At 40.9% G+C, this 26,646-nt stretch overlaps 1 protein-coding gene across 2 annotated transcripts in view; it reads left to right on the top strand.

Moving 5' to 3' along the window:
* Window positions 1-3,962: 3,962 nt before the first annotated feature.
* The window catches only part of MSH2 (mutS homolog 2), a 44,674-nt gene continuing 21,990 nt past the window's right edge, over window positions 3,963-26,646 (top strand). The window contains exons 1-6 of one of the 2 annotated variants that reach the window (XM_005523266.3): window positions 3,963-4,210; window positions 6,266-6,420; window positions 6,822-7,100; window positions 7,416-7,562; window positions 8,565-8,714; window positions 10,794-10,927. In XM_005523266.3, the coding sequence (XP_005523323.1) occupies window positions 3,991-4,210; window positions 6,266-6,420; window positions 6,822-7,100; window positions 7,416-7,562; window positions 8,565-8,714; window positions 10,794-10,927 (1,085 nt within the window). In that variant the 5' untranslated portion in view covers window positions 3,963-3,990. Of the gene's footprint in view, window positions 4,211-6,265; window positions 6,421-6,821; window positions 7,101-7,415; window positions 7,563-8,564; window positions 8,715-9,313; window positions 9,390-10,793; window positions 10,928-26,646 lie in introns of those variants that run through there. The other variant, XM_088053291.1, reaches the window with a different exon arrangement.

Raw genomic sequence — 26,646 nt, 5'->3', positions numbered from 1 at the left:
TAATGTCAATTTTGAGAAAGCATATGAAGGGCAGATTGAAAATGTATTGAGACTGGATAAATGAGATTTTTGTGTTACAGAGAGGGATAGACACAAACTGCAAGAAACCCTAGTAATAATACATATCTTAGTGCTTATGTACAACATGGGAAAATAGTGTTTGTATAGGCAAGTGCAAATCTGTTACTTCCTCATTAATTATCACACTAGCAAATATGTATTATTACTGCAGAGTAAAATTAAATATATGCTTATGTAAAGACAATGACAGACTTTTTAGAAGAGGGTATGCTAATAATATATTTGAGAAAGCACGACCAATCAAGTCTATACATCTTTCTTCTAAGACCTGAGTAATGCCAAAGCACAGTTTCCACAGCTAGAAAATGAAAGGTCAGTGCTGCATCTGTGGGGTCTGTTGACTGTACTGTACCCACTACCCTCCTGAACATTCAGAGTAGTTTGATAAGAGAAATGACAGTGTTTGTGAACCGTGTTTATTTATATCCTCGCCTGCTGGACTTTGATCACCAGAATACAGTCGCTTTGGATGACATGAAGTAGCCCGAAAAATATTCTAGGAAACTAACAATGCTAGCAGCTCTGCTGCTACCAACTTTACAGGTGCTAGTTAGTGAATTCTAGCTGCAGTCTGGTAAAGGTTCATCCCAGGGCAGGCAGTCTGGCAAGGGCAGACATGCACAAAAAGGAGGTGGTGTGTGATGGTAGAGGAAACACTGACCAGTTTATAATAAGTGAAAACCTCACCCATGTAAGAAGTTATTTTTTTTTCTCTACTATCCTCTAAATGCACTGCAGAATTCTTACACTTGCCTGCCAAGTAGAGTATAGCTGTGCCAAATATGAGTGAAGAAAGTAAACAAAAGAGAGTTAAAAGGTTCTCTACAAGGCAACAGCCATATTTTCTGTTTTCAAACTTACGTTATCTAAATATTCTTATCCTGTTAATGTTAAGTCTTTGCTGCACAACATGTATGCCCACACAGATACACATCAGTCTGATACCAGATTTTCTGGTGACATCCAGACATGGTGAAAAGCATTGGAGCTGCTACAGATAATGGCTGTATACTAATTAACCACTGATGAAAAATAATTTATTTTTTCTCTTTTTCCCTGTAAAGTGGTTAAAGGACATCCATTTTCCTATCTGAAAACCCACTGTAACTTTTCTCCATATACTACTTATGCCTAAGAAGGCAAAAAAAAAAAATTAATTAAGGCCTAGATTAGCAGCAGTTTTCCACCTGCCAAGGGCAGAACAATTACAGATGTCTCATTCCCGTCGTTGCTGGTAGGCGAGCGAAAAAGCAGGGAGTGTTAGAGCACAGTGCAAGAAGCCAGCCTGGCGACAGGGAAATGGTCCCCACTCAGAGCTGCCCTGCCAGGATCAGCCGGTCCCTGCTGGCGCTGGGAGAGCAGTGGCACACAGAACAATGGCAGAGGCTCCAAGGGAAGGTGCTCAGTGCTGAGCTGTTCTGTGCAGGGGATGCCACAACACAAAAGCTGTGGTCACCCCGCTCAGGGCGTTAGCGGCCGGTTCGGGTGGAGGCTCGCCGCGGATGGGAGCCTGCGGAGCTGCCTTGAGCAAAGCGCTGGACGAGGAGGTGCAACCAGCCCAGGGCAGAGAGAGGGAAACGCTGAAGCACGCAACAATTACAGCTTAGCAGACATTATTTTACCGCTTTTGAAGATGACAATGAGGTCCTTGGAGTCCACCCTGTCTCCAGATGTTTGTATGGGACACTCCTTTTCTCCCTGTCCTGTCTCCTGCCTTATCTGTACCCATCGGTGTGTACAAAGACAAGCTGTCCCAGCTATTCAAAACGTGTATTCTGGGCTGACCTGGTATTATCGATGCTTGGCAAGGTTGTCTGACACTGTGAGTGCATTCCCAAGGTAATGTACTTGCTAAAAGACAGTTGTTCAGGCTGAATTTGCTATGTGAATATTGCTGCAAGCAAGCACTTTTGGTGGAGAGAAGCACCAGACTAGATAGTTCAGCTGCTTCTGAAAAGAAGGTTAGGAAATGTACATTTATTCATACTGAAAATAAATACATCTGGCTTACCAGAGCAGTGTCGTTTTTACAATTGTTGTGGAGATAAGAGGAAGATTTTGGGCTACTACAAAGCTGTCAAAGCTCTAGAGGTCTGCCTGCTTTGCTCCTTCCTGCCTATGTCAAATGAAGACAGATTGGACTTCCTCTACCACAAGAACCACCTGTGATCCTTCAGCAAATACATTTACAGAAGAAATGCTAGAAAAGCTGTGTTTCTTCAGGAGTACAGCACTGGGGTTTGTGGGGGGGAAGGCTGAAGTGTGGATGGGAAGCCAAGAGTGATGCCAGGCAGGAATGGGGCATAGGTGGGGACACCAAAGCATTCCCTGGGGTGGAACGGGCAGAACATGGCAGCACCGTCAGATCAGGGTGGCCCAGTAAAACTTTAGTTTAGGGTGGAAAACTGAAGTAGTTCTTAAGTGGGCATCTGAGGGCCTTTTGGAAAGCAACTATTGACACCAAGAAATACTAAAGCTGAGCACATTGATTCACCAGTTGTAAAGAAGAGAGAAGGCAGGTGAGAAAATCTAGAAACAGAGGTCCCAAAAGCTTTCCTTAGCTGGAAACAGACGGGAGGGAGGAAGAAAGGAAGGATGGGAGATGAGTTTTGAGAAGCTAATACAGGGAAGAAATGAGAGAGAAAGCAATGGTGGGCAAACAAGGGAGTGTTCTGTACAAGGTACACGAACCAGAACATAACATTTATGCAAGAAATACTGAGGCATGCGAAAATAGAAGATGTGTTTTGCCTATAGGTGATAGTGTGCAGGCAGCTGGATTGGGATATAAGAATTTGGGAATTGGGGTACAATGGTTTCTGATTGGAAAGATGAAAAGCAGTGTAAGGTAAGAGAAGTTTCCAAGAAGACTTGACTTAGCTGATGAAACATGGCATTTCTCATTATTCTTAGACAATAATCACCAAGAGAAAGATTGTCACCTATACTGTTTCTATTCCTATGTGCCTTTACAGTACAAGCTAAAACAGGCAAACAAAACAAAGAAAAGAAAAATGCTTAGGGCAGTACAAGGAAATGAGCATGAAAATCAAAAACCTAAAGCATTCTGGGCATGAGGACCACCCTGTAACCACAGCTCGGGATACCTCTGACTGCTGCAGGCCAGTCCCTGCCCTTTCTGTCCCCGGGCTGGGTAATCCTTCTGTGTAAATGAGGGTCAAGCATAGGATTTTTGGGCTATTTGCCTTGTTCCTTGTGCTGCCTGGGAGGAGCTCCTGGAAAGAGGGCAAGAGCTGCTCTCTCTTCGCTGGAGGGAGCGCAGAGGGTCTCTGGACACCATTTCTGCTGTAAGGAGAGGAGGGCCTGTCATCCACAGCCCCTGGTGCTGTGACTAACCCGGGTGACAGCCCTGCTCTCGGGCTTGCTCCAGCACTCTCCTCCTCTTGGAGTACAGGCAGTGACCATGTCGGCACGCTGGTTGTCCAGCATTAGCTTGGGCATTCGGAGGAATTCTGCCCAGGGAGGTGGTGGAGTCACCGTCCCTCGAGGTGTTTAAGGAAGGGCTCCACGTGGCGCTCGGTGCCACGGTCTGTTCGGCACGGTGGTGTCCGGTCGCAGGTTGGACTCGATGATCTTAGAGGTGTTTTCCAACCCAATGGATTCTGTAATTCCGAGATGACGGCAGCACGGAGCCCCGGCCAGGCGGCACCGGCGTTGCCATGGCAGCTGCGGCGGCGGCGCGCGGGGCGGGCCGGGCCTGCGCTCTCCCGCAAGGCGGGCGGCTCAGGGGCGGGGCGAGCGTGACGCGCGGAGCGGGCCCCTCAGCGACTGGGCGGGGCGGGCGTGACGCGCGGAGCGGACAGCGCAGCGATTGGGCGCCGCTGGCGCGCGCGCGGCGTGCTTGGCGGGAGGCGGCGGCGGCGGCGGCAGCTAGAGAGGCAGCACAAGATGGCGGTGGAGCCGCCGCGGGAGGCCGTGTGGCCCGAGGGCGCGGGGGCCGAGGCGGGCTTCGTGCGCGCCGTGCTCTCGCTGCCCGAGAAGCCCGACACCACCGTGCGCTTCTTCGAGCGCGGCGACTACTACACGGTGCACGGCGCGGACGCGCGGCTGGCCGCCCGCGATCTCTTCCGCACCCGCGCCGTCATCCGCCAGCTGGCGGGGGCACCGGGTGGGTGGCGGCGTGCGCGGGGGGGACCGGGACAGCGGCCCGGCTGTGGCGGGCCCCGGGTGGCCGGGGGGGAGCGAAGGAAGAAGATGGTGGTGGTGGTGGCAGCTGCCTCACATGGGTTGGCAGTGCAGGGCCCTGGAAGCCCCCGGGATGCCCTGGCAGCCCCCGGTGCCCCAAGGCCGAGGCCTGCGGGTGTCACAGGGGTCGGCCTCAGGATGGCATTCCGTGGGTGGCTTGGGCTCAGGCTGGCGCCGGTCAGGGCGAGCGGGCGGGCCGTGCTGCGGGTCCCTCCCGGGGCGGATGGATGCGGGAAGGGAGATGCTCAGAGGTGTCCGTGTTCCGGTGTCCGCTCTGGTTCAGTGAGGCCGGGAATCACTGAATGAAGTTCTTTACTTTCAGATGTTTCTGTGTGTTTTCTAAGATTTTCTTTTCGATCCCCCCCACGTGCTGCTTTTCTTTTACCTCTTGGTATAAGGCAGTGGAGCTTGTAGATGGAGGATGTAAGAGCTTCTTCAAGATAAATTATCTTGTGGGAAGGTACAAACCTTAGTATTAGCGTTAATCACGAGGAACGCAGTTTTGCTGAATTACTGGTTCAGATAAATCTCTTGAAATAAATATTTTTTTGTTTGAGCAACAGCATTAAAAAGAGCATGACATTCTTACAGGCTTTTTCCTTTCTATTTGGACTGATGAGCTTATTTGTAAAAAAAAAAATAAAAAATTTAAAAACCCCAGCTCTCCCTGAAGCTTGATGTGTCTTCCAGACTAGAAACATGCATCAGTATTATTGTTGTATTCAATTTAGAAGTTATTTTGTAGGTCTAATCACGTGACTACTAGCTCCAATTTTAAATCCTCTAAAGCCTTACTTACCATATACAACTAAAAGCATGAAACTTCAAAGTACACATGAACTTCAGCTGCTCCCCACCCCCTGCTAGTGTATTACCTTTTCTCAACTGAAATAATAAGAAAAGTTGTGTTTTGATGGACAGTTCTGTACTGGGGAAGAGAGCATAATTATGTAGAATTAAGATTTTTACGTGCTTCAAAAAATCTTACTAGATGTTTGAGGAAAAAATCCTATTTAAAATAAAGCCATGCATTCTTATGGGTATGGAACATCTTATGGCTGTTTAACATCTTTCGTGTAAAAGGAGGAAGAGCCTCACATGTGATTAGGGCATCCTGCTAAGAGAGTGATATGATACTCGCTGTTGCTTGTGCTTGCTTGGTGTCTCATCTAACTCCAATGTGTCTTACACCAGTCTGAGTTAGTTCCACTTCCCAACCTGACAGAAAGCTTAGTGTACTCACCTGAAATCCCAATTTGCTCAGTAGTGCAATTGCCTTATTCTGTGAGTAGGCTGCTGTTGGAGTTGGGGAGGTAGGAGGGGTGTTCCTCCTCTGGGCAGCTACATGGAATTAAATTTATTCAGCTGCGTCATCTGCTTGCACATACAGGAGCAGAAGCAAGGAATTTGTCAATTAGGCACTTTCTCAGTAAGGTTTTAATGTAAACTGTTATTTTATTTTAATGATAGGCTGTTTTTACTGGATAAATTATGATAAAAGGGAAATGTCTTGGCACACATGTTGTGTGAGTGTGAATAGGTTCACACTCTTTCCTGTCAACAGAAGCTGCTTATCCAGGAAAGAAAAAATGTTGTCCAGAAGGAGAACCTGTAGCAGAATTCTAATGCTCGTTAGATCAAAATGTGTGAAATATTAATTAGTAAACTAAGTCAAGAATATTGTGAGAGGGGAAGGGTGAGAGGAACATATCCCTTTGTATATATTACCATACTGATTAAGTGAAATTAGGAATTGGACATTGTTTTTATTTGGTGGGGGAGTATGCTTTCTTCATTAACATTAACCAGTTGAATGTTGTGGGTTTGTGTTTCGTGGATTCTACGTGTTTCCTTCTTAGATATTAACACAGTGTCTTCTGAAGGCTTGGGGATTTTGATTGCAGAAAATAAGAAAATAAGCTTTATGAACAAATTCAGGTATCTGATAATTTTCTTTATTTTTTTTTTCCTTTCATAGGAACTCAGAAGCTTGAGAGTGTTGTGCTTAGTAAAATGAACTTTGAATCTTTTGTGAGGGACCTCCTTCTGGTTCGTCATTACAGAGTTGAAGTTTACAAGAACAAAGCAGGGAGCAAATCTGTTAAAGAAAATGACTGGTATTTAGCTTACAAGGTAAAATTTTCAACCTTTCTTTATAGTTGTGAGATGAAAGAAAATAATCCTATAATTTTTTCCTGCTTAGAGATTTGGGATTTTAAGGGATTGATGATGAAAAATCACACCTGATTGTTATATGTTGGTTATATAGCTGTTATACATATCACTGTATTTTCTACTGCTCTAAGGCTGAAAGAGCTTGCTCTGTGTCTTTGCCATAGGTAGGGAAGTAAAGGAAACCTGAAGTGCATTCCTCAATGTAGGTGATGTGTAAAATTCAAATGGCTAAAAAAATAGAATAGCTGTCTGTTTTATATGAATGGACTGTTCAATACTTAAGTTTTTATCAGTTGTTTTTTAAAGAAAGAATGTGTGTGTACACTCCTTTTAAAAAGTATTTTTCTTTTTCTAAATAGGGTTCTCCAGGAAATCTTTCCCAGTTTGAGGAAGTTCTCTTTGCCAACAATGATATGTCCACAGCCATCGGGGTTGTGGGGGTTAAGCTGTCTGCTGCTGATGGACAGAGAGTAGTAGGAGTGGGCTGTGTCGACACTACCCTGAGAAAATTGAGTGTTTGTGAGTTCCCAGATAATGATCAGTTCTCCAACCTTGAAGCTCTACTGGTTCAACTGGGCCCGAAGGAGTGTGTGCTGCCAGGAGGAGAGACTGCAGGAGAGATGGGAAAACTGAGACAAGTAAGGAAACCACTGTGGCTGACAGACAAAGCCTCTGAAAAGCTCAGTTCTGTTTTTTCAGCCAAGCTCTGATTTGTGGAAAAACAAAGGACCAATATCTTAATTCGAAGAAGTTTTGATTTATGCATATAAAATGTATTATTTATTGATTTATTTGCCCTTTAATCAACAAAAGTTCTGAAATCTTGTCTGTCATTCCTTTCTCTGCAGCCTAGAAGTAAAGAAATACCACTTCAGGGTTTGCTTCTATGTGGTCAACATCTGCCCCTTTAATACTGAAATTAATTGATAACTGTGTATGTTTGTGAACAACAGGTCATTCAGAGAGGAGGAATCCTGATTACAGACAGGAAGAAGGCAGATTTCACAACAAAAGATATTGTTCAGGATCTCAATCGCTTGTTGAAATCCAAAAAAGAAGAGCAGCTGAATAGTGCAGCACTGCCAGAGATGGAAAAGCAGGTGAGCAATGTTCAGTGTGCCTCTCTTTCTAAAAAGTGGACTGGTGTGTGCACCTGATGTGAGCTGATCCTCCTGTACATTCTTGCTGAAATGTTCAGCAGTTCTGCTCAGCTTGGGTCTGTGTCATAGCTGGGTCCTGGAAGAAATGGAGGAAACCGTTCACTTACCTCTTTAAAGCAGAAGCTCTGGTAAGCAAATAGATTGCAGAAGAGGTGCCTTCTGTTCATAATCTATCTAGCCTAAGGACTGAAATACAATACTCTTGTTATTTTGCATGACAGGAAAATTGGTATTTGAAAACAGAGTAATGTTTATGATAATATTTTTGTGTTGTCTTACGGCTTAAGTATATGATTTAGTGCCTGCATGTTTATTCTTAACTGCAAACAACAGGCAATTTGTTGAGATGAACAAGTTTTAAAATGCCCTTCACTGTTGATGCTCACTGCAGGTGTAAGGTTCAGAATTATCCTCCCTTAATGTGTCATTTCATAACAGATCAGAGTTGTTTGAAGTGTGTGGCAGCTGAACAAGTCAGTCATGCTACTGCCTCTCTTTTGTGCTGGCACTCAGCAATGCCGTGCAGTGAGTCAGATCAGATGCTTGTTCTGGCTGAAAACTAACCCTGAAACCATGTCCTCAGATGATCTAGCATATCTCATTTATCTGCAGTATAACTTGTTTGTGTTCCTGAGCTGGAAACATCATGATAACAGCTTCGGAAAGTTGGCAAGGTGTGCAACTTGACATGTTATTTATCAGATTATGCAGATGTCTCGTGTGTTGTTCTTGCACCTGCCTAGAAAGATGCTGCAGTGCCATAGAATGTCCCTATGGAAATGAAGTCTTGTCAAACAGGATCAGTCCTTCATAGCCCTGCCAGAATTGACGTGGCTCAAAGTCTTCCCCAGCTGTAATTTCTAAGAGCATTTATCAAATCCTCTTGGATTCAGGAATGTTTCTAAATAGAATGTGATGTGTTTTTTTAAAAAAAAACTTCAGGTTGCTGTTTCGTCTTTGTCGGCCGTTATCAAGTTTTTGGAGTTGCTGTCAGACGAGTCTAATTTTGGACAATTTGAACTGAATACTTTTGATCTTAGTCAATATATGGTTCTAGACAATGCAGCTGTTCAAGCCCTCAACCTTTTTCAGGTAAGAACCACATACTTGAGTTAGAAATTGGTTTATGATGTACTTAATTATTTAGCTGCTTGATAATGAGCCTGACTGTCCAGTTGCAATTCCCTAGATCCTGATTAATGGCAACTTCTGCATTTTAGCTTTGTTCTCAGCTACTCCCCTGCTATGTGGGTTTTAAACATTTAGATACTCTAACTGCCTTTTTAATTTTTGTTTCTTGTTAGTTTATTTTAAATGAGGAAGGGGAGAGAAGATCATCAAAGAGGTAGGAAGTGGCCACAGTAGTGTTGTTATTGGGAAAAGAGTACAAACCTGAGTTAGATGGTGTTAGTGGAACATGTAACACATGGCAGGAGCAATGCCAGTGGTGTCAGCAAGGGAGGGCTGGCAGTGAACAGGGCCATACTTGAGAACATTATGAAAGCACCATGTCATGCTAGCTGTCATGTTTTGATGCCGTTTTTACCCTTTTTACACACATTTTCTACAAATCCAGACAGGTTGATAGACTCCTTCATACGTCCCACCAAGTGTGTTTTTCTGCTTGCTTAATGATTTTTGATTGGTCCTAATATGCTATAAATAATTGCATTTCAGATTTATAGGAAGAAATCACAGATTATCGCCCCTGTTTACTCTGGAGGAATTTCTGCAGGAAAACAGAGCATATATTCAGCATCTGAGCTGGTTAGCCCTGAAGAAAGATGTTTTGAATTTTTAAATTTTTTTTTTTAAATTTCCTGCCACTGAGCATCTCTCTAGGGAATGAAGCAAAAATTACATTTCTTCTCAAGCTTTAATGGAGGGTGTTCTAGGAAGTTCTGTTTTATTTACATTCCTTTACAGGTCCTTGCAGGTGTTACGTGTTTTGTGATAGGAAATACACTGCTTTATCTTCAGGGGCTGTTGTGAGCTTGGAACAAAGGTTTTCTATGTAGCAGGAAACTGCCTGCGTGGTAGGATGTGTGTGTGGAGGTTTTTTGGACAGCAGTAAAGCAAAGTGAAACTATTTTGTAATTTGAGTTGCTCTGTGAGGTGTGTAGGTAAAGTTCTTACAGTGCAACAGATGCAGTTGGTTATATGGAATGTACTGTGCCTTAAACATTGGCTGTGCTGAAGTAGTGATACTTTCTTACATGAAGAAGTTTTAGGGTGTCATACTGTTCTGAGCACTGAAAATAGGCCCGTACCCTTTAGATATTAGATATTCCAGGGGCTGAATGTGGCAGTATTCCTTCTCACAGCATTCATTTCCTGTTGTTGTGATTCTAGTTCTACTTACAGGAGCATCCAGACCTGCTTCTGGTTGAATGCTTGCCTGCTGTTTTAATTGCAGCTTTTCTTGTGCAGAGAGGGTTGAAATTTTAATTTCAAAGTCAAGAGTTGAAACAAACTTGTTTGTTCAGTATTAGCTAAAGTTATTGCTTCACAGCTGTTTGTGTGAAAACTAAACCAAACCGCAATAAAAATGCCCAAAAAGCTGTCTGGAGTCCAGCCTATATTAAACCTGAATTATAGGTAATAAACTATAATTTGAACAGAGCTAAGTTTAGAGGTGTTTATAGCACGGCAGAGACGATCTGGGGAAGCTTGAGAGAATTCAAGTAACTCTTCTACCCCATTGCCTGATTCTGTTGTGTCATTCCCCTCCAGCAGCCCCCAGAGTTCTCAAACTAAACCCCTTGAGCTCAAGTCCTGTTTCTTGCTGCTTTTCTTTGTGGACAGGACCCCTATTTATTGACCTTAAGAAGAGCAAACTAGCAAATTGTGTAGATGTATTTCCACTTCTGCTACTCCAAGTGCAAACTGCCCCATGATTAGGTGCACTTTTAACTTTGCTGTTCAGTCAGAATTGGTTCCAAAATAGACAGACCTATTCTTTGCTTGCCATGTTCCAGGACAAGAGTGTAAGTACTTTAATGCTGCACTGTTTCATTTACCATGTTTGGTGGGTGCCAAGTTTAGTGGAAAAAATGTATATTCTTTTCCTAAATATCTGTGTGTCATTCAGTGGGTTCCAGTAAACTTCACTAACTAATTTTTTTTCTCCTTTTGATCCTATATATGTTTATTTTTTTTTATTCTTTACAGAGTTCTGTGGAAAATGCAAATACTGCACAGTCTCTAGCTGGTTTACTGAATAAATGCAGAACCCCTCAAGGACAAAGACTAGTTAATCAGTGGATCAAACAACCACTTATGGACAAGACCAGAATTGAAGAAAGGTAACAATATGATGTGTTTAATAGACATAAATACATCAGTAACTATTTTTTATCAGGCTCATTCTTTTTAAGCACAGGATGCTACAACTGAGAAACAGTACTTGTTGGAGTCTTTTGTGTGCTACCCTGTAATGCATTACAGTTAGAGCAGAATATATTTTTCCTTGAGGTGCAAATTGACAGGTTACTGCTAAATGCTTTTTACAATTATTCATTGTAAAGAGGAGGTACAATATGTTTAGATGATTTGAATGATGCCGTGCTACAGGCTTAGGCAGTGCAGCAGCCACTTACTGACTGTTGTTCATATGCAGGTGCTCAGTCTGTTTAATAATATTTTGATATCACTTCAAGTTTACCAGTTAAAAAAAAAGAACACCAAAGAATTAAGCAGTAATGACATCTTACTGTTTCTAGAAGAAAGCTACTTTGGGTTACAGTAGGTCACTCTAATCATGCCTAGATATTGTGGGGGCTTTTTCTTTATTGCTCTTTGATCCTGCCCTCCATCACTGTGTGGCTGCCCTGCCAGTAGATAACAGTATCAGTTGATAAGAAGCCTTACAGACTCTGGTAAGTCTCTGCTGGGAATGCACAGATAATTCTCTGTCCTTCAGAAAGGAAAACTGCAAAGGCCGTGTTCCTCCTGTGTTTGGTTGTCTTGAGTATGTTCACCGTGCAAATATAAGTTACGCGTTTTTTAAACCACTCCTAAATATAGCTGTAGTCTTATGATGTAAAACAAAATTCCTTGCAACTCTAGCAGTCAGCAAGTTAATGCATTATAAAATGTGTGTTAAAGTGTATCTTGACAAAGCAGAAGAGGCTGGAAAATTGAATTTAACTTTGATAGATTCTCTAAGGCTCATATTTCAGATAAGGTATTGCAGGTATGTCTGTCTATGCTGTTGGGGATAGATCCCTACTACCAAAAAAAGCAATCTTGGCTTGGACATGCTGATATTTAAATAAAGTTATGCAAAGAGCACTTGTTTTGGTTTAAGTCCAGCTGGCAGCTGAGCACAGAGCTGCCTGTTCACCTCCCTGGTAGAATGGGGAGGAGAAACAAAATCCAAAACAGAGCACTGTACCAACTACTGAGAAAAAATAAACTCTACCCCAGCCAAAAACCAGGATGATAGTTTTCTCTCCAGATTTCTAGAGACTGAATTATTCTGCTTCTCTTCAACAAGTTTTTCTACTTTTCCTAATCATTTGCAGAATAGTGTGTAGTAACTTGATCACTTAGAAATGTTGTTAATGTGACACTGAAATACTTGTTCCCAGGTTTATTGAATGCTGTATCTTACTCTTGCATGTCTTACAAAAGCTTTCATTGCTAGCTCTTGACTGAGTACCTGAGATCATTTGTGTCTTATCAGTTTTGGATCCTAAGATTTGAGCCAAATCCAATTTTGTGATTGTGTTGTTTTTAAAATTTTGAAAGTTAGAACTCCGATCTTGTAATTTTCTTATGTCAAAGTAAACATTAGAAATTTTACCTTTTGTGTGACACGTTTGCTTATTACTGCACATCAGAAATCTTCCAAGTTTAGAAGAGACAGTGTTTTCTTTATAAAACTGGGATTGAGTTGTAGGCAGAAAATTTAACTTGATCTGTTTTGTAGTTACCATCACCTCTGTGTCTTGGGTTGTGATTCTGTGTGGCTAATGTTGGCGGCATGTAGGAAAAGGTATATTTAAAGGAGGTGGGGAGTAATTAAATGGAGTTAAGCTCTTAATGAAGCTTGTAAAGGTCAGTATATCCAAGTGTTATGAATTTGAAAGAAGTCCACTGATAACCTCCTGTATCTTGCCCAGCTGCAGAGTCCTTGGGGCTGTAATTTGTTAAAAGTACTTTGCTTTAACCTCTACTAATGGGCACTGAAATACCATAGAGACACCTTTTCACTTTATTCTGCTGTATTGTCTAAATGCATCTTACTTTCAAGTACTTGGATGAATTCAATTCTCTGAGATAAAAGCAATGTAATTTACTTGTAAGCTTCGTCCTGACAAACTTCATGTTTTTCAAAGGATGTAGGACTGTTCTTTTTTTAATCCCAAGGAACAAGTATGGTAAGAGAAGCTGTTAGTGGGGCTGGTGAGATGTACTGACAGATTCAAATGTCTTTTGAAAGATAGGCATTGCCAAGTTATTTTCTGTTTATAAAGTTTAAAAAGTTATAAAGTTGTTTTTTAATATTGTATCTGTTTTAGGATCTGAAAACCACAGTTTAGAACATAGGGTGGCTTGAGAAGGAAATGCCTGGACTGTTTTTCCTTTATGACTCCTTTGTTGTTGAGGGGAGCTACTGATTGTTTCTTAGCTTGAAGTGTGCCATGTTGAAGGACCCCATTTAACACTAACTAGTGCAAAACTCCTCAAACCAAGCAGAACTGCCCAAGCTGGACTGATGTCCAGTGGCTGTTTTGAAGGAAGCCTCTTGCTTTGCTTATACAGGAGGTATTTGACTTAACTGTTGTCCCAGTAGCATAAAATTGGTGTCTGAAAGTTTTACCTTTTTTTTCACAAGTTAGACATTTGTAGTCCTCTGCTAAGACCTGCAGGTGGTGCAAGTCATCTTTTGGAGATAAAGGAATCTTCTATTAGTCTTTACTACTACTACTACTACTACTACTAATCTACTACTTCTTTCAGTAGTTTGTAATCTGCTGTGTGTTGCTAACCTGTATGTATGGATAAGTGGAACACAGAGTTGCATCTGCAGTCCGTATTAACTATTGATACAGTAACAGCACAAATTAAAGTACATGGTACACATGTTTTAGATGAAATGATGTTTACTGTCAGGAGCAGCTCCTGATGAGAACTGAGAAAGCAGAGGCTCCTGACAGCTGCCTGTCTTGTAAGACTTGGGGTTCTGCCAGTATCCAGCTGGTTTTCCTTGATTAAAAAAATAATTATCAGTCATAACTATGCACAATACAGTCCTACTTCTCCTATGTGGTATGTTCAGAAGGCAAGTATATGAGGTTCTTGCTCCTTGTCTCATAGTCAGCATATTTAAAATGAAAATGTAGTCACAGAGCCACCATGTGCAAATACAAATATTAATTGCATAACCAAATTGACTGCAATACAGCAGGCAGCTTCAGTATGTCATGTTTATTCTTCAGGTGCTGGAAAGTCTGAGAAATGTGGCACAGTGTAAAATAGTGTTTGTTCTGTTACGTCCTGAGAAGAGAGTTCATGCTGAATATATTTAATTTTTTTTTCTGTATTTGGGATCAACTATCTGACATTTATACACACCATAAATAAAAGATTCCAGCTCACCTTTTTAGTCTTTTATGTATACTGTGGTTGAACCTCTTATGTGCCTGTGTCCCATGGTGGAAGAGATGCAGGGGTCTCAGAGGAGTTAAAAGCTGTACTCAAACATAATTTGCTCTGATCCAAGCCTGTTTTGAGCTTTCCTCCTGTGTTTCTAAATATCATGCTGCATGGAGGCCACACTGTAGAAACAGATCCTGTCTCCGGCAGAGTCAGGGAGTAATAGATTTGGGAAGCTTGAGGTGAATAAATTGCTAGAAGGATAAAACTTCCAAGCTTGTAGGATGTTTTCATACATTGTGATTATTAAAGTAGCAGTTTGTTTAAAAAATGAAGACTCAGCCCTAACTTGTTGCCTTGAGACAAGAAGAAACATAATCGAAGGCCTTGGCTCTCTTGGAGGACCTTGGGTGAGGCATGAGGATAGCTGAACTCTGGAATGTGTGCTCAGAGAGTTGGAGGGATCTCTGGTTTTGACTGAAGTTAGCCTTGTTTTGAGCAAGGGCTGTAACCAGAGGCCTGCAGTTCCAATGTCAGTTGTTCTGCAGTAAGTTTTCACTACTTTTGTGTTCTTTTCTGACCTGCAGCTGTCCCTGCAAAGCGTTGCAGATAGGCTTTGTTGCTTTTGTCATTCTGGTTAGCAGCTCTGCAAAGACCTTCGGTGCTTTTCTGAGTACAGGTCAGGACCTCTCCACAGCCACAGTCTGATTCCAGGCAGCTGAATTAGTGGTGTGTGGTGGCCTGTGTCCTCATTAAGGGAGGGGAAGATGTGATCAGCTTGGAGATTTGTCTAAATGACCTCTTTAAAATGCATTTTAGGCACTGGAAGTGCTCCTAATGCCTGTAGGGAAGCTTCTGAAACAGAGATAGAATCTGAACAGATTTGAAGACAGAAATGTGATTTCTTATTGTCATGGAGATCATGATGCAAAAAATATTTTCCATGAAAGAAGTTGTCATTCCAGTGACATGAAAATGGTGTTGGCTTCCAGTAAGCCTCTAGAAATGTTAGAATAATGTCACCTTTGTCATTCTAACAGTTACCATCACTAAGTTCCCTAAAGAAATGTTTGGAGCTTGAAGCTCTCAAAGCTTCTTCTTTAACCATCTTCTCTTATGTTTACTGTTTTCAAACTACTAATTTACCTCTGTTTTCATTTGGGTTTGTAAAACTGAGGTTGACATTGAGTGCTGTCTAGAGACATTAAACAAGAGCTCTACTAGTCAAGCATACATCACACAGGCCGTGTCTCTAGGAAAGAATTGCCATCAGAATCCCAAGCACTCAAAATGTATTCAAAGGCTTAGATTATTGTCTTGCAGAAAAAAGAGAGTCCTTTCCATGACACCTTTAGGTGTGAGAAAGACATTGTTGATGTTTGTACTCTGCATGTTACCCAGATCGTTTGTCTTCTGGGTCAGGGATCAGCAATCAGTGTTGCAGATCTGTAAATCATAGGTGATTGATTTACAGATTTACAGAATCTGTAAATCATAGGCGGCATTGAGTGGTGCAGCCCTGGAACAGGTAGTCATAGTATCTCCTAGTTGATACTTCCAGCTCACCCACTTCTTCCTGACAACTCCTCACTTGGTACAAAATAAATAGAAGGATTAAACTTTTAGTCATTTCTTTTGTGTCTGAATTTTGAGGCTCAGTAGAAATGAAAATTAAACTAAAATTTGATTCAAATGTCAGATTGATTTTCAGACTTGTAAGACACAATGAAACTGCTATTTACTTAGGGAAATGTGAATCTGTAGCTGCCATACTGTTCTTCAGCTCTCATCCTGCCAAAATGAGGTGGATGGCACTTACTGCTGTAGTTAAATTTTGCTTAGAATCTGTGTTTAAGTATTCAGGACTGTATGGAAACTTACTGTGCAGAGGTGCAAAGCTCTCAGGTTTGTAACAATGGTCATGGTAATCTCTGTTTTGATCCCTGGATACAGAAATACAGTGTATTCTCTGTGAAAGAACAGCGACCACATTATTGTTTCTGCTTAGTTTTAATTTATGTCCAAAAACTTTAGAAAGGTGGCATGTTAGGACACTGCAATGGAAGCTCTTGGCAAGAAAATTTTGTCTTGACTTGTAATTTAATTTAATTTATCATGTATGAGGATTGTAGGAGTCTTTAATGTTTTGTTGACATACAGTTTTGAGTTTCTTCTGTATAGAATGAATGCAAATGAAGAAATATTTGTTTTTCAATGGCTAAGAAATAGAACTTGTTCAGTATGCTCTTAGTTTGCACAAGATTAAAGAAATGTGCAGGTTAGCAATTTAAAAGGGTATTAATGTTGATGGAGTAGTGTAATAAGTGTAGCCTCTTAATTTTAATAATGTATGGAAAGTTGTAAGGAATAAGGCACAAAAAAGTAATAATGAAAATACCTTTCCTCAGATGACTCTAGTCTTTGAAGACCATGCAGTAATACAGTTTTATCACTGGATCCCAAAATGCCATATTTAATTAAAAAGCAAGACTGGCAGAAAACCTCCATGGTTTAAGGCATTAAGCTGGGAAACAGCCTCTGCTGCTTTCTATCTTGGGTTTCTCTGGAAGGTTTTGGGTGGAGCAGTTTCACTATGTGGGGTTAATGAAGGTGCCCACAACTGTGTAGTATTTGGTGAGTTCTTGCTCCATCCTCTTCATTGTTCTTTGTTACCATATAAAAAGTGAAGGTTTATTAGGAACTCTTAAAAGAATCCCTAAAAGAATTCTTAAGAGATGGGTAGTTGTTGTTTTGTCTTGAAGCCTAAATACTATGTTATTTTTGTCTTTATTCAAATTAGGATCTCTTTGCCTTCATGTTCTTGGCGCTTGCTCACACTGTTCTGTATGTAGGGTTTCTTTGGTTTTCAGGATTTATTGTGAAAGTTTTTAATTTGTTTTTGACTCTTGTGCACCATGTAGCAGCCTGTGGCCCTGAGTTGTTTCATGGATGGCTCGCACTGTCTGTAACCACTTTAAATCAAAAGGTTCAGTCATGCTGCCCTGACTGTGGACTGCCACCTGCTCCCTTGTGGTTGGCACTGCTGTTCCTGTAGATGCCTCGTTCATCTTTTGATGGGGAGTGTATCATGGTTAGACAATCAAGGGTGTCATGTTGGATAGCAAATAATCCAGAAAAACTCAGCAGTTGCCAAAAGGGGCACTCCATACCTCCTACTTCCTTTTTTTTTTTTCTTTCTTATATCTAACAGTCAGTTTGATTTGGCTTGTTCACCTGATGAAAACTAGTCCATGAAAAAGTGAGCAAAGTTGTCATCAAATATTAATCCTTTTGCTCCTCTGTAGCTGGTCCATGGGCTGCTATTACCACAAATACCCTAAGTGCAGGTCAACAAATACCAGAAGCCAGGATTTGTTCAGATGTAATAATCTGATTTGAGTTTGCTTTCTTTTGGTACTTTGACTGTTTTAGAGATGATGCCAGTTGATTTATGTTATGAATTAGATTGCCAGACTTGCTACAGGAGGATAGAATGGATATCTGCCTATCCTTGGATTGGAATAGTCGATCTGTGAAATGGAGCTGTGCACTACCATTGCTCAATAAACCTGCTGCTTTCCTGACAGATTTGCTGTGAAGATGCTATTTGAGTATTTTTAGCTCCTACAGAAAACAGACGATGAAAATTTTATGAAAAAGGCTATATGCATGGAAATAAACATTGGGAAGACAAAAAAATATGTCTCTGATAAAGATTTTGGGAAGTACGTCTTGATTTATGAGCTATCCTCATATGACTTTTGTCTGTGCAGTTCCTTGAGGGTAAGAGATTGCTTAGTCCAGCAAGATTACAATGGGGTTTGAGATGGGAAAGGATTTGCTGTGTCAAATATTCAAAATTTAGCTTTGCTGGTAGATACTCTGTTTTTTTTTTCTTCTATAAACATGCACGTTTAAGAGTTATTTATCATTCTGTGAAGTAGTGTGTTACTATAAGGTGAGACTTTCCCCTTTTATGCCAGTTCCTCTACTGTGGAGCTGTTTAATTCATTAAGGGTAATAATTTTGTTACTCCTTAACTGTGAAAGAGGAGGACAGGGGAATCAAATCTGAACAGTGCTGTTACATAAAAGTCTGAGTGGCAGTTCTTGGTAATAATTAAAAAGTACTTTGTTCTTACTTGGGAAATACAGCTTTTGGGAAAAGGAAGTAATGGTTTATTTTCCTTATCTGTCACTTGGATAGTGACTGTTACTGTATGTAATACACCCAGGCTGAGGAATCGGAAATAAAAGACACCTGGTTCTGGTTTGAACTGTGACTGGGGTGATTGTGTAGGTGTAGTTTGGATGAACAGGTGTATGAAAGTTTCTTTAGAATCTAGACAGGAGCAATACACCTTGTTTTAAATGTTCTGATGTTTTCAGGATCTGAGTTTTGTAGACTGGTATGCCATGAGAATGTGGAGTAGTCCCCGCTGTGAGGTGAGCCCTCACCAGGAGGTGGTGAGAGGGAGGTGTCTCTGTGTCCCTGCTGCAGGGCACAGGTGGCCTTGGGTCTTCCCTGGAGAGAAACAGTGGGAGCCCTGGCAAGCTCTGCTCCCCTCCTTCCTGCAGAAATGCTCCTGCAGACCCCCTCTGTACCCTGTGGGACACAGCTCACATCCTGCAGCTCTTCGGAAGGAGGGTGTTCCATGAGGAGTGCTGCCAGCCTTGCCTTGGAAATGAAGGAAACATGATTCCTTTTCTTCTCTTTTCATTGTAGGGAGTTTGTGTGCCTGCCTCACAGTCCTGCACTTCCTCTAGTGTTAGTTCTGGCTAGAGGAGGCCAAGCAGAGCTCTGCTGGTGTGGAGCTGTTTTATTTGCATGTTCTGCAGCATGATGCCAGGCACTCCCTTCCCTCAGGAGCTAAAAACACTGCTGTTGCAGCAGTGTGCTTCAGCAGCAAAGTCTAAATTGCATCAAGCGGTACTTTGTTGACAAGAATTAAGACCAAATATTTTATTTTTCTGCTGTTTTCTTCTTTACTTTGCTTGATCTGCTGAGGTTGGAAAGTTCATAAGCCCTTGTGCAAAAATAGTATCTTGGGAGGAAAAAAACCCCAATGGAATTTTGACTACTTTTCCTGGTAATCCTGTTTCATTTTTTATTCTGATCTTAGCTTACCTCATAGTCAATACAGACAGCTTTCAAATCTTTGCTTGATTTTTATGAAAAATAGTTACTTTGTGCCTGGTACTCCTGATAGAATCCTAGGGCTTTAATTTGCACTCTGACCTTTGACATAATATTCCAATAATGTATTCATAAATTCATGTAAGGGGGTAAAGAATCCATTGCTTTCCTGATCCATATTAATATTACGTTACATAAATATAACTGATATAGAGGAGTGTGTTTGTTTGGAAGACTGCATTTATTTGAATTACAAAATATATCTTTTAATGGACTGTCATGAAGTTAGAAATATCCATTATTGTTATCATGGTAAGATGGTTTAGGGACTAATTAAGAAAGCTAGAAAAGGCATCAGACTGATATTTGAATGTGGCTTTCTCTTATATTGCTTAATATTACAGGTTTAACAGCAGGCAGCCTGATCTGTCCAGCTGCTTTAGTAGCACATTCTGTACCCAGAGCTCTGTAAATTGTGTGCAGTTTGATTTCTGTGGCTCTCCTAGGGTCTAAAGCTGCTCTTCAAACCTTGGACTCCGTATTACAAGGGATTATACTTCAACAGGGCTGTGAAAAATAGGATATTCATGGTCTCTTCAAGTTACATTTAAGATTAAAATAGAATAGCAGCATGTTCCAAAGAGCTGCACTGTTATAATGGAGTGAAAGCCAGTTGTTAGTGCTAAATACATTCTGAGGGGTTCAGATATGTGCCTGCAGATCCCTTGGATTAGTTCATTTAAAACTGGAGGGAGAGAGTGTGGCAGGTAGAAGAGCAGTGGGTAGCAGCCCTATCTCACACTTGCGGTGGCAGTGCTGCTTTCTGCCAGCTTGGCAGCGTTGGTGGCACTGAGGGCATAATTTCCTAACCAGTTTAGGCCAACATCAGGACATCTGGGCTTGCCCACAGCTGTCAGGGCCACCCCAGGGTTAGGCAGCTCAGGGGAGCCAGTGGTGAAGAGCAAACACAGCCACAGCAAATGAAGATGTGTGCTTAAGGAGGGGGCTGCAACTGGGAGCATCACCCTCAGTGTCAGGCTGAGGTACCCACAGCTGCCTTTCCCAGGCTGCCAGGTTTTCTTCTTTCACTCTTGGTGGCTTGTCTGTGTAAAGAGCAGGACAGCTTTTCAACTGTACCACTGAGCCAGGGCATGTTTGGTCTCTCTTGACTTTTTTGTTTTGGCAGAGGGAAAGTTCTGAAACTCTGTTTGAGCCTAGAACTGTGAATGATTACAAAATCTTTTAAGAAGCTAGGGAGATCATCAGAGTCCAAGGAATGCTGTACTCTTACTGGCGTGACAGCATTGTCTTTGTAAGAACACAGACATTGCAGGTGAACTGTGAAATGCATCTCCCTGGGGTTTTGTTCCTGGTTTGCTGTTTCTGTTGATCTACTGTATTGTACAAGATCTTCTCATTTGTTAAAAGCCTGTAATTTCACATCTCTCACATAAAACAGTAATGCACTTCAAATTCTGAATTGAGGAAGAATATACACTGTTGTACTTTCTCACTGTTGTCTTCAAAGTTTTCTTTTATAAGTAGCTGTATTTTAGTTTAGCTTTTTGGGGGTGTTTAGGTGGTGGCAGTGGTTTCCAGGGAGGGAAGCTGTGAAGTAATTTGATAATACAGAAGCATTCATAGCATTCTAACTGAGGAAACAAAACCAACTTTGTGCTCACATGGCAAGAGGAAACAATGACAAGGCTGCAATGTTTGGGCAGGGGCAGGTGGGAAAGAGATCTTGAGCCATTTAGTGTGGAGGGAAATCCCTATGGAGGTGCAGGCTGCTCTTGTTTTGACAGACAGTAGGAAGAAGTCTTGACTACCTGGGCACAAGCCTCTCACCTGAGTGTCTTGGAATTGCCTAAGTTGTCTGCTTCTGGATTATGGGCTCTTGTGTGTCCATACCAATTTGGGTGAGCTGGAGAAGAGCTTGCTCAGGTGAACAGCTTGTGATAGTCAGACACAAGATTTTGGACCCTGAATGCTATTTATTGTATAGCCAAATTTCATTAAAATTTCATTAAATTTCATTAAAACAGCAGTAATATTTTGACCCCTTGTTTGGGATATTCTGTCTCATATGTAAGAAGTGCTGGAGAGGTATGTGTGCAGTTCATCCAGAAAGCAACATTCTGGTCAAATCAAAAAACCTGGATTCAAATCTAGTGTCTTCAGAGTACTGGGAGAGCCAGTGCCTGTGAGAAGCCCCTTCCAAGGCTATTCCTGTGGCTTGGGTAACGTTGCCATCAGCTGGAGACTTGCTGCCAGAAACCAGAGGAACTTCTGTGCAAAGGCTCCAGCATGAGCTGAGTGGGGATTGAGATCAGTGATCCTGAGCCTATGATGTATGACTAAAATAAAATGGCTTTTGATGGTATTAGTCTCTCTAAAGCTGCTGGTTCTTTATTCCTAAGGGTTTGTGTTACATTTATTTCTAATTGTTTGCAAAGACCGCCCCAGTTTCATAAAAAAGTCTTGTGCATAACTGAGCACTTCCAAAAGCATGTGTGGGTTGCCTAGCTATTTTGCATTGTTACTTCTTTGTTCTTGTCTGAGAAATTTTGGATGTTATTTTTATTAATGTATGCAACAGCTCTGATTGTCTGAGGCAAAATGACCTGGGCTGGTCAGTGTGATTTTTATGCTGCTGTGTGCTGAATTACTGAAGTAATTCTCAGTATTAGGATTCAGATTTCTGGTCTAGGTTCCCATGTGCCAATATGTGTCTGTCTGCCTTAATACTTCAAAGGCTGTAAAGCATACAGAACTTCTTTGGCATGAAAAGAGCTTTGTAAATTTAAGGTCTCTACTGCTTACCTGAGGCAGTGAACTGGATTATGGCTGATTTTTGGGAGAGAGATGATTGTCTAGGGAACGACTTGATCACCAGGAGAAGTTCATAAAGGGAACTTAGGTCAGTGCCTTGCTTATTACTGGTGGGGAAAAAAAACCAAAACCTCAGTATTTATCAACTACAGAAACTTGCTGTAGTCTGGGCTTCCTCCAGGGTGCTAAAATACTGTGTGCCTTGTATGAAAAAGAAAACCCAATTAGAACAGCTAAGGTGGTGGGTATCATTTTACATGTCTAGGTTAACTAGATCCAGGGAGGATTTGCTTTGGCTACTTTGGATTAAGAAGAGATCTGAGTTTGAAAGAAACCCGAGGGAAACAAAATAATGGTACATGAGTTGTTTTTCCACTTTCCTTTGTATAAAGAAAACATGAAATTAAACTGATACAGCTGTGCATATTCTGAAACTTGTGGTGAGATGAAAGTCTCAGTGTATTTTAAAGCAGTCCTTAATATGCTGCTTTTATAAGTGGTATTTATTGATTAAAATTCTGCATAATCCAAGTAGAACACTGGGACTGGAAAGTTGGTCTTAATCTGCAGGCAAATAAATCCTTTAGCAGGTAGAGAATACAAATGTGTGCTCTTCAGAAGACTCAGCTGTTAGATAGTCAGGGGAGTTACAGATTTTAAAGTCTTAAAGTAAGTCAGCTTCTCCTGTAACAGAGTGCATTCTTGATTTATTTCAGTGTTAACACTTTTTTCTTTGTGTTATGTGGAATTTTTAGTTAGTACAGTTTTTTTCTGAAAACACCTATGAGTAATTTGGATTTAAAGTCACTACCCTAAAGTAATAACTAAATATATATTACTCATTAAGTATGTACTAGTGATTACATATGGATCCCAGTTTCATGAAATGATAAAAGAACCCCTCAGAGTCCTTTTTCTGAGAACAGGTGCTTGAGGGAAGTGTTTTCTTTCCTGCATGCACAGAGAGGTGCAGAGCTGTCCAGGGTTTTGTGGGATGTTGGTGGAGGAGGGATTAAAATTTTAGGTGCTTTATAACTAATCTTATTGCACACTGGCTTTTTAGAAAGTTGTTTTGGTTTTGGGGTGGGTTTTTTTTGTGGTTTTTTTGGTTTATGTTTTTGTTTTGTGGGTTTTTGTTTGTTTATTTTTTTCTTTTGTTGTTGTTTTTGTGCTGGCTGATCCTGTGTAGGCATTATAAAAACTCCATTTCTTCTAACTGTGGTATTTGATTTCAGTCTGTTAATTTAGTTATTATTTCTGCACACTGAATTATTTTCTTTCTTCATAAAATCTATATACAAATCTGGCATGGGTAATGTTTTCCTGTTCACTTAAACTTTGATTATTTGTGTAAAGACCTAGAAGTATAATTAAACCCTCCTGACAACATCTGTGTTGAGGCACCTTAAAATGGTGATGAAAAATGCTGCATAGGTGTAGCAAGGGAAGAAGCAATCTTTTCTGATGTCAAATATGATATAAAACATCAGTGGAATGGAAACAGTGTGTTGAGGCTTGGGAAAGTGACATATATTAGATTGAAAACAGATTTTTGTTGTCTTTTTCTGTGTGTGTGCGTGGTACGTTGCCCTTTTGTCAGTAGTTCAAGAGATGTCTCATATTAACAGTAAAACTGGTCAAAAGATGGAATGTTTTGAGTTGGATTCTAGAATATCCAACAGAAACTTGGAGGTGAGTGGGTTTTTTCTTCTCTCTGTCTCCCAAGGCACACTGAGGCTAGTGATGCTTGTTAGTGCACAGAATTCAAAGCTGGTAAACAGCCGTGGTTATGCATAGCAGGAATAAAAGGTGGTTAATGTTTACAAATTCAAGAAAAGTGCTTGTGTTGATTTTCTGTTGCATTAGCTGCAGTCTTGTTTGCTGCTTTTGCGGTTTTATTTGCAAATTTAAATAACTGTCTTGAAACAGAGATTTCCTTTATGTTCTAGTGTGGTTTCACTACTTACTGTTTCTGTTATCCTGACTGTGCTGCCTCAGATCTGTGGTGGAAAGTTTTGCCCTGTTTTCCTTTCCTTTTGGCTGCGTGGCAGAAATGAGTTTTCTAGTGTTGTCAGCTGTTGTTCGGTTACACTTTCTTGGATTTTAAAAAATTGTTTATTTTTGTATTTTCTTTTTTTCTTATATTAAAAATAGCTTGTCATTTGATTTCATTATTGCTTGTGAGCATTATTCATGGCTTACGGTTGCATTACCTTTCTGTTCAGCAACCTTGTATGTATTCTTACCAACAGGAAATCGTTATGCAAAATGTGGCATGAACACAAACCTGTCAGATGTATTTTTGTGGCTGGCAAATGTAGGGGGGACGATAGAACAGTACCAGGGAGGTCATGAAATGTTAGTCTAATTATCATGGTTTTGGCAGAGGAAAATTGTTCATGCTGATTTGAGAACTCTTTGAACTTGTCATTGTGGACAAAAGAGGAGGGGAAAAAAATAAATTAGAGCTTTCAAAACGCCTTTGACAGGTCTTATCCAAGAGGCTGTTGAGCAAGCTGAGGGAGTCGTGGGATGAAAGTGAAGGGTTTGTGCAAAAGGCACAAGCAGGAAAAAAGTAAATCTAGATGCTGGTAAAGATAAGCTGAAGACTATAGAAGCAGTGCTTGAGATGTTCTTGAATGACTTAGAGCAGCTGTGCAAAATTTATTAAGTTTTCAGTAGTGATTCTGTGCTTATATCCATATGCTGGGATTACTGCTTTTCTGAGGACCTCTTGGAAGAGAATTTAAGTTCTCTGACTTTAAAAATAAGCCATGAGAGGGCAAGATAGGATCTGATGTTGATGGTGAGCTTGAGTTTTGCACATTCTTGTGTGTGTAAAATTGGTCATCAAAATAAGAAAAAAAGTCGTTTTTATACTTGAAATTTCAAAGTTGAAATCATGGAGTAGTCAGTAGTTTAAGGATGTTGGATAAACCCAGAAAACTCTTGTTTCTTGCTGCAGACAGGGATAGGATTTTTCTGGATTAAAATTAACTTTGGTAATGGATAAACATTCCAAACGTATCTTGCTTTCTTCCTGGTGATTTTTTTAAGTGAAGGAAGGTTGTTTTAAACAGGAAATTCCTGCAATTTTCCTCGTAATAAAACTTGAAGGTATTTGCAACTATTTCCTTCTTATGGGTTGATGGTGTAGTGGTATTTTGATAATGGAGAAATAATAAATAAGTTTACAAATCTTGCATAATGCCTGGGAAGTGAGAGGACTTAACATCAGGGTAGTATAACCTCTTGTGTGTTTGCCATGACTACAACTGCTAAAGGCCAAGGAAGGTAACAGTAGGAATACATGGGTATGCTAAATGGAGAAACTTACGGAAAATCCTGTTTAGTTTTTGCCAAAGGAATTGTTTCCAGATTACAGGACTAAAAATGACTGAGCTGCTTGGTTCCTGTGAGGAGGTTCATGTTGGCAAGTTGGTTCCTTCTCTAATCCCTTAGGGGGGAAGGAGGACATCTGGTTAGTGGACTTGTATTGAGGCTGTTAAGCAGTTGTTTCAGGTGTCTTTAGTTCGGTTCAGTTCTCATTGCTTTTTTTCCCTTAATATTTAAACAATATCTGGTCTTGAAAAGCTGTATTTGGTCACAGGTTGCCACTGGCGCTTCTGAGAGAAGTTTGTGATGCGAGTCCTAAGTGAGGTCTGCTCGGTAACTTGAAGGGATTTGTAACAAACATGGCAATGTATCTGCTGTGACAAGATCATGTAATTCTTGTTATTCCTCCGAACAATTTGACAGAAGTCTGAAAGCTAGAAATCGTGCTCAGAAACAGCAACAAGGATCAGAATGGAAAATTGCTTGGCCTTTGTGATGTTTCTCATACAAGTCTTGTTCTGTGTTCTTGCAGTAGATATCTTCAGTATATCCCTGTCTGCTTCTGACAAACTCTGTGTACATGCTGAAATTTCAGTGTTTCTTTTGGAAGTAAAGCAGCCTTATGTGTCAGTAATGTCAGTCTCTAAATTTATGTATTAAAGCTGTAGTTAACTGGATAAACATAGAGGTAGGATCCTTCTCTCATCTTTTTTCATTGCTTTTTGTTATAATACAGAAGATTCATTGGAGCGTGGGGGTAGAATACTTTTTGAAACAGAAAGACATTCCTTTGGAATTTTTTTTGTATACAGAAATGTGCCACTACCTGTCCAGGGCTCTCTACCTCTTGTGTTCTTTAGCCAAAGCCTTTGTTTCTGGGCTGTCTTTGCTAATTACTTTGAGACAGTGGACTGTGTTAACCCCTGTGTACTGTTGCCAGTGTCTGGCACTCTGCAGAGCACTGCAGTGTGTAATGTGGAGATTACTGCTGTCAGAATGACAAAAAATTGTCATTTCCAATGCAGTTTGCAAATGCAGATGTTACTGTAATTGAAACAAATGCATTTTTCTGCCAGTAAGCAAACCAGCAGGAATAATGTGGTGGTGAAAGCTGTCC

This window comes from Pseudopodoces humilis, chromosome 3, assembly GCF_049639895.1.
Source record: "Pseudopodoces humilis isolate 2021_Gansu_Grassland_sample_001 chromosome 3, ASM4963989v1, whole genome shotgun sequence".
NCBI classification, from domain to species: Eukaryota; Metazoa; Chordata; class Aves; order Passeriformes; family Paridae; genus Pseudopodoces; species Pseudopodoces humilis.
The sequence above is the reverse complement of the archived record's forward strand: the minus strand, read 5'-3'. Positions and strand labels throughout refer to the sequence as shown.